The sequence below is a fragment of the Gobius niger genome (assembly GCF_951799975.1).
Source record: "Gobius niger genome assembly, chromosome: 1".
Classification (NCBI taxonomy): Eukaryota; Metazoa; Chordata; class Actinopteri; order Gobiiformes; family Gobiidae; genus Gobius; species Gobius niger.
The window spans coordinates 74,997,929-75,006,255 of record NC_136852.1 but is presented as its reverse complement, the minus strand read 5'-3'; the positions used below and the strand labels follow the sequence as shown (position 1 = coordinate 75,006,255).

Sequence of the window (8,327 nt, the reverse complement as noted above, 5' to 3'; positions counted from 1 at the left end):
GTTTGTGGGTCTGAGTGTTTTTCTTTCTGCCTGTGTGAAGAATCTGGAAAACTGAGCTTTTCCTCCAGTTCAGCTTTACCCAAATCTAAACGCTTCTTGACCCGAGAGCTTAGAAAGAATATTGTTTAAAAGCTCATTTATTTCTGTAATTAACTTAAACAGTGAAACTAATTTATGATGCTTCAAAGTGACGTTAGCCATTGTTTTTCTCTTATTGCCATTTTAACATCATGCTATGTGGCTAACGATGTGTCAGGGCTTTGTTCTAATTTTGATGATTGTGGCTTAGTCCAATTTCAAATTAAGATTTTAATGATTTTTAATTTGGGTTTTTGTTTGTACAAAAGCTGTAAGGTCAGGCCCGGGGGCCAAATTCGGCCCTCCAGCACAGCACCTCTCTAACCTGGCTAACGCCGTGCTGCTGTGTGCGCTCGAATTATTTCGAACTGCACAACAGCCTGGGGACCATGGCCAAATCTCCGGTGGATTTGGGAACCAATCACAGAGCGAGGAGGGACGGCAAGACGATGACGCGCTATTCGATATATGGAAGCTTGTAGTTTATTTACGGATAAAAAAAAAAAAAGTTTATTTACGGATCCAACATGACAGCAGCAGACGCGATGGTATTTTTTGATCAAGCTTTAGACCTTGTTCTAAATAATTTAGCTCAAAAGTTTACAGCGGGTTCGTCATACGTCATCTCATACGATGATACGATTGGCTGTGGCCTCGTGCAGACGCAGGATAGACTTTTTTTTTTTTCTGTATCGCCCAATAAACGAGTATGGACGATCGTAAACCACACCCCTCCTACGAGAAAATGAATTGGTGGTCCCCAGACTAAATATCACTTGTGATTTTAGTCCGGTGTTAGCCAGGCTAGCACCTCTCAAGATGTTTTGGGGATTCTTCCGCTTTATCCGGGGCCGGGTCGCGGGGGCAGCGTCTCAGCAGAGACGCCCAAACTTCCCGATCCACACACACCTCCTCCAGCTGTTCTGACCCCGAGGCCACACCTCCTCCAGCTGTTCTGACCCCGAGGCCACACCTCCTCCAGCTGTTCTGACCCCGAGGCCACACCAGGCCAGCTCGGAGACATAGTCCCACCACCGTGTCCTGGGTCCACGAGGCCTTGTCCCACTAGGACATGCCTGGAACACCTCCCGCGGGAGGCGACCAGGAGGTATCCGGAACAGATGCCCGAGCCACCTCAGCTGCTCCTTTCCACGTGAAGGAGCAGCGACTCTACTCCGAGCTCCTCCCGGGTAACTGAGCTCCTCACCCCCAGCCACCCTGCGAAGGAAACTCATTTCGGCCGCTTGTATTCGCGATCTCGTCCTTTCGGTCATGACCCAAATCTCATGACCATTTTGGGAAACATTATTACCCAAATCAGAGAGTACTTTAAACATTATTAGAGTTAAATGGGAGGAAAAAAAGTAGAAATACTGTCAATACACCTGATTAGGTCATATATTATGTACAACACTGGCATTTGAAATAAGTGCACAGGAAAAGAATAATCGTTTTAAGGTAAAAATGACATAAATCTACTTAAATGAACAGATTAAATCGAAGGTTTGAGTAGATTTGGTCTGGTCTTAAATAAAATGAAGATGAAATAAAACCTCTGGTCGTCGTTATTCTCTTAATTGAGATAATTTTTGTGTCATTTCAAGTGAAAAACAATTGTTTGTCTGATTTCAAGTGGGTTTTATTCTTGTTCCATCGGCGCTGTAGCGTTTGTATCTTGGATTAGTTCAAACCGAGTCAAATTCAACATAAAATAACTTTAATTCAAGCAATTTTAAGTCATTTATCTCATTTAAGATGGTCTTTTTTCCAGTGTTGTGCTTTATTTCGGTCTGTTTACATTAAAGAAAGTCGGCCAAGAAAAACTCCTCCCCCTGAACTACATGTTTCACTTTGCATGTTTGAGTATTGGGGCTGAACGACATGGACAAAATTTCATCTCGATTTTCATGCCAGATCTTTATCAATGTCTATCTAGGGACGGACATGGAGAATGAGCTTTGGCCAGTGGCGGAGCTACATGGGGGGGCCAGGGGCATTACCAGTTTGAGCCTGGCCCCCCCTGGAAAAAATTCCTGGCTTTGGCAAAAATGTAACGTGAGTTTATGTGACATATTTGTCCTGATTCAAATAAACTTAACCTCTTAACTCCCACCTGAACGGATCACATTTTAGCCACAAAGAAAGAGAAGAAAACAAGGATGCAAACAACGCAACAAAAACAGGACAAAAATGTGACAAAAATTCAACAAAAATGTGACAAAAATTTGGAAAAAAACAAAACATAAGGTGACAACACAGCAACAATGCAAGGAAAAAGCTCAGTTTTGCGGGTCTTAGCTTTAGCAGTCTTCGGTGTTACACAGGTTACATAGCCAAAGAGGACAGCATACATTCGGTTTAGGCGGGTGGTAAGAGGTTAAATAAAAAACTATGGGTAAGGTGAAAACCAGGCATTTACCGGTAACACAACCTGAGTGCAGTTTTTTTCATGAAAATCTATATCGTTTATATCTTGCTTTTCTCTTTTTGAATATCTTCGATACATCTTTCAGCCCTAATGAGTGTCATTAGTTCCACAGCTTAAGGTGAGTTACAGAAATAAATGCACTTTTTAACAATATTCTAGCTTTCCGAGTTTTACCTGTAGACCAGTGGCTCCCAAAGTGGGGGTCGCGAGGCCCTGGGTGGGGGTCCACAGATGATTTCACGATGAAACAAAAGAGCAAAGCAGCCTGTAATTAGTGAAATCCTTTCAATTATTCAACATAAACCATTTAAATACATATTAACTTGGTTTAAGAAAGTTTTTCAGGTTTAAAGTAGCATAATGGGAACCACTAGAGGCCAGGGTAGCGCCTCATTTGAAAGCTAAGACCAACAACCTTCATCTCAACTTTTCATCAAATTTCTGCCACATGTTTCATCACGTGTTCGTTGGTCATTTTGTGATGAAGCCATAATGAGGTTAGATGAGTTTTGTCGGTCTTAGCTTTCAAATGAGCATTGGTTAACTCCCACCTGAACCGAGCACATTTTCTCCAGTTTGGCTTTACCCCAATCCAAAAGCTTCTGGAAAAAAGCTGTGAAAATAGCAACAAAACTGAGACGAAAACAATGATGGAAATGTGACAAAAAAGTGAGAAAACATTGACAAAAAAGTGACGAAAAATTGATGAAAAAATGACAAAAAATTGACCAAAAAAATACAAAAAAGTGACGAAAAATTGATGAAAAAGTGGCAAAAATGTCACAAGAAAATGACAAAATTTTTTTTAAAAAATGACAAAAAAATGACAAAAATTGGATAAAAAATTTACGAAAAAATGGCAAAAATGTGACAAAAAATTACAAAAATTGGATAAAAAAAATGGCAAAAATGTGACTAAAAAATTACAAAAATGTGACAAAAAATGGAACAAAAATTTGAAACAAATTTGACCCAAAAATTACAAAAATGATACAAAAAAATGACCAAAATGTTACAATAATGAGTGAAATACCCAACAAAAAAATGATGGAAAAAATATCTGATGACGTGAGGAAAAAGATCCTCTCGGTTCAGGCGGGAGTTAAGAGGTTAAGTGCATGTTGAGTTTTTGTCCACAAGATGGCGTGATAGTCTCCTCAAAGATCTGTATGGGAATGTGCAATTTAGAGGAACAAATAAAAATAAAAACACATTTTAAATTACAGTAAAGTGAGGTCTTCTCGCTCATCCAGGTCCAGAAGATCAGCTGCTCTGATCCAAACGCTCTCCATGGGTTCCTCAGATTCTGACATCACTGTTTTGTTTTTGCATCAGATTGAAACAACGCGTTTATTCAGACGAGATTAACCTCTTAACCCCCGCCTGAACCGAGAGCATTTTCTCCAGTTCAGCTTTACCCAAATCCTGTAGGCCTGTGTAACGCCTCATTTGAAAGACCTACAAAACTCATCTGAATGGATCTTTTTCCTCACGTCATCAATTTTTTTCCCCATCTTTTTTTTGGGGGGGATTCAACTCATTTTTTTTAATCCTTTTTTTGTCATTTTTTTGTCACTTTTTTGTCACATTTTTGTCACTTTTTTGTCACATTTTTTGTCATTTTTTGTCATTTTTTTTGTAATTTTATTCATTTTTTTGTCACTTTTTTGTTATTTTTTGTCACATTTTTTGTCATTTTTTTGTCACATTTTTTGTCACATTTTTGTCACTTTTTATCACATTTTTTGTCATTTTTTTGTAATTTTATTCATTTTTTGTCATTTTTTTGTCATTTTTTGTTATTTTTTGTCACGTTTTTTGTCACTTTTTTGTCACATTTTTTGTCACATTTTTTGTCATTTTTTGTCACGTTTTTTGTCACGTTTTTTGTCACTTTTTTGTCACATTTTTTGTCACATTTTTTGTTATTTTTTGTCACGTTTTTTGTCACGTTTTTTGTCACTTTTTTGTCACATTTTTTGTCATTTTTAGTCATTTTTTCGTCACTTTTTTTGTTATTTTTTTTGTCATATTTTTTGTCATTTTTTTTATGTCTTGTCACATTTTTATCAATTTTTGTCACATTTTTTGTCAATTTTTTTGTGATTTTTTTGTGATTTTTTGTCATTTTTTCGTCACTTTTTTGTCACTTTTTTGGTCATTTTTTTGTCACATTTTTTGTCATTTTTTTGTCACTTTTTTGTCATTTTTTTGTCACTTTTTTGTTATTTTTTGTCATTTTTTCGTCACTTTTTTGTCACATTTTTTGTCATTTTTTTGTCACATTTTTTGTCATTTTTTTGTTATTTTGTGTCATTTTTTGTCACATTTCCATCATTGTTTTCGTCTCAGTTTTGTTGCTATTTTCACACCTTTTTTCCAGAAGCTTTTGGATTGAGGTAAAGCCAAACTGGAGAAAATGTGCTCGGTTCAGGCGGGAGTTAAGGGGTTAATAAAGTGTGTAATAAAGTTGTTTTATAAACGCAACAGGCCTAAAGGAGGAGCTTGTTGATCAGTCGGCATCTCATCACAAAGAAGCCTTTAGATTTGGGTAAAGCCAGCTCGGTTCATGCGCGGGTTAAGGAGCTTCATCCATGTAAAGGAAGCTCTCGCATTCCTAAACATCCCTGATCACGATAACGCCTGGTTCTGCCGCTCTGCCGCGCCGCCGCCGCTCTGCCGCTCTGCCGCTCTGCCGCTCTGCCGCGGGGCGTGCTCGGCGCGTTCCGGAGCGCACAGGGTTAAGCCGATCCTCATAATGGGATGTGCCGCGCGCTCCGACCACATTCTGCGCGGAGAGGAGGCGGCGACATGGGCTGAGCCTGATCCCGCACCGAGCTCCTCCACCGCCGCCGCCGCCACCGTCCACCGTCCACCATTCAGCGATGCGACTCCGCGGACACGGCGCGGAAACGGCGACGCGTGGATTTTTCCCAAACGCGACCTTCACCCGAGGAGAAGGGGGGGCGAGGGGGGGTGTCTCATCATGGATCTGCTTCTGTCCGCGTGGTCTCCGAGTCTCCACAAACCTGAAGCGCTGAGGGTTTGCTAAAGGAAGGGCGCCCCCCCCCACACACACACGCGTCACAAGTGCGCCATGGAGGAGAAGAACCGCCGCGTCGAAGCCGTTTCGTCCTTTCGCGTCTTTAGCGACGCGATTCCGCCGATGGCGCCGATCCTGCGTTGAAGAAGAAGAAGAAGAAGAAAAAACGCACACGAGACAAACATGGCTGATCAGAGCAACATCCAGTCCGCCGCGTCCAAAAGCATCCGGCCGTTCAGGTCCAGCGAGGAGTACCTGTACGCCATGAAGGAGGACCTGGCGGAGTGGCTCAACACGCTGTACGAGCTGGAGCTGAGCGCGGACACCTTCATGGAGGGCCTGGAGACGGGCTGCGCGCTCTGCCGCCACGCCAACCGCGTCAACCGCGCCGCGCACGACTTCCAGCGCGAGCGCCCGGAGGCGGCCCGCGCGCTCCAGCTGCCCCGCCGCGACGTGCCCTTCCAGTCGCGCAACGTCATCCCGGGCTCGTTCCTGGCGCGCGACAACGTGTCCAACTTCATCGGCTGGTGCCGGCGCGAGCTGCGCGTGCAGGACGTGCTGATGTTCGAGACCAACGACGTGGTGGAGCGCGGCCGCGAGAAGAACTTCGTGCTGTGCCTGCTGGAGGTGGCGCGCAGGGGGGCCAAGTTCGGGATGCTGGCGCCGATGCTGATCCAGCTGGAGGAGGAGATCGAGGAGGAGATCCGGGACCAGGAGAGCGTGAGGATGGAGGAGGTGGAGGAGGAGGTGGTGGAGGTGGAGGAGGAGGAGGAGGAGGAGAGCCCGAGGAGCAGGGGTGTGAGCCGGGAGGAGCAGGCCGAGCAGGAGGCGCTCGTGTGGCCGCAGAAGAGAGTGCTGTGCGACATGAGGAACCTGGATGAGCTGGTGAGTGGCGCGTGGTGTCCTGTGGGGGGGGGGGGGGGGGGGGGGTTCACCTCTTACCCCCCACCCGAACCCAGGTCTGAAAGCTTCTTGCATGAGTTTTGTGGGTCTTAGCTTTCAAATGAGGCGCTTCTCTGGTCAGATGTGTTCAGTAGATCAGAGGTTACCAAACTTCGGGACCCCCCAGTGTGAAGTCATGGTCTCTTATGTTACTTTACGCCAGTGTTAATTCAATATTTAGTCTTAATTTGAGTCAAAGTGATATTTTTGTGACTAAAATTGGACTAAAACTAAATTAAAAGTTTCTCATGAGACTAAAACTGTGACTAAAATGTCCAGATGTTTGAGTCGACTAAAATCAGACTAAATAAAGATGAAAAGGAGAGACTAAAATCATCCAAACTTGTATTGAGCGTCTGAAAGAGCCTCAGATCATGTTTAAAGGATCAGCTCTGAGCTTTGCTCATGTGGAGCAGAAACATGAAGCAGAGGAACAACATTAAACTTGATTAGAATCAATATTATCAATGCAAAGTCCACTAAAACTAGACTAAAATTAAATGACATTTTAGTCAAAAGACTAAAACTAAAATAAAACATGTCAAAGTTAACACTGGCAGAAACAAACATTTTAAAATCAAGTTTATAAATTCATATGTTTGTTTTGAAAATTTGAATGAATTTCACAAAGAAGTTTTAAACACAAACATATGTTATAAACCAGGGCTGGGACGATCCGATATCACGATCCGATATCACGATCCGATATCACGATCCGATATCACCATCCGATATCACGATCCGATATCACGATCCGATATCACCATCCGATATCACGATCCGATATCACGATCCGATATCACCATCCGATATCACGATCCGATATCACGATCCGATATCACGATCCGATGTCACGACCCGATATCACGATCCGATATCACGATCCGATATCACGATCCGATGTCACAATCCGATATCACGATCCGATATCACGATCCGATGTCACGATCCGATATCACGATCCGATATCACGATCCGATATCACGATCCGATATCACGATCCGATATCACCATCCGATATCACCATCCGATATCATGATCCGATATCACGATCCGATATCACGATCCGATATCACGATACTCATGAGCCGATACAACAAGTCATTAAATATGTTTCCTTTAAAATGTAGAGAAAGAAAAGAGTGAAGTGTCTAATGTTTATAAACCCAAGGCCGTTTGACATTTACTGAAATGTTTAGACCGAAAAGTGAATTAACACAAACTGCAAAAAGTGGATTCTAAGTAAAAAATGTCTTACTTTAAAAAGTTTTCTGGAGAAAAAAAAATCGTATTTTAGGAAATAAAATCAAGCCATTTCTTGTTCACATATATTTGTTAAAAACATGATAATTTTTCTTGTAACAAGAAAGAAAAACTTTTTGAATCTTCTTCAGTTTTAGACAAAGAATATTTTTCTTATTTTAAGAAAAACTCAGATCAACAACTCTTAATGTAAGACCTGATTCTCACAGATAAAACATTCCATTCTTTACAGTGGGCGGCTCGGTGGCACAGCGGTTAGAGCCTCAGCTTCACAGCTCGAAGGTCCCGGGTTCGATTCCCACCAGGACGGGGCCTTTCTGTGTGGAGCATGTTCTCCCCGTGTCTACCACTAAAAACATGTACAATAGGTGAATCCTCCAGCAGGTGATTCTGACCATCAGCCTGGCTCCACATCATGGAGGCGGGTCTCCGGGCGCGGCAATACTTTCCTTAAATATTAGTATTTATTAACAACATTTTGCTCAAAAATGTGTAATTTAGAACATTTTACTTAAATCAAGCAACATTTAAGTAAAATATCCACAATTTTTCACTAAATAAGAATGTTTTCCT

The 8,327-nt window shown here is 42.3% G+C and overlaps 1 protein-coding gene across 1 annotated transcript; it reads left to right on the top strand.

Moving 5' to 3' along the window:
• Positions 1–5,706: 5,706 nt before the first annotated feature.
• Positions 5,707–6,660, top strand: gas2l1 (growth arrest-specific 2 like 1; the record flags this gene model as incomplete). The annotated part of the gene is made up of 2 exons (XM_079578434.1): positions 5,707–6,434; positions 6,655–6,660. Exons 1-2 carry the CDS (start codon positions 5,733–5,735, stop codon positions 6,658–6,660), a joined length of 708 nt encoding a protein of 235 aa, XP_079434560.1. The 5' UTR covers positions 5,707–5,732.
• Positions 6,661–8,327: the final 1,667 nt, after the last annotated feature.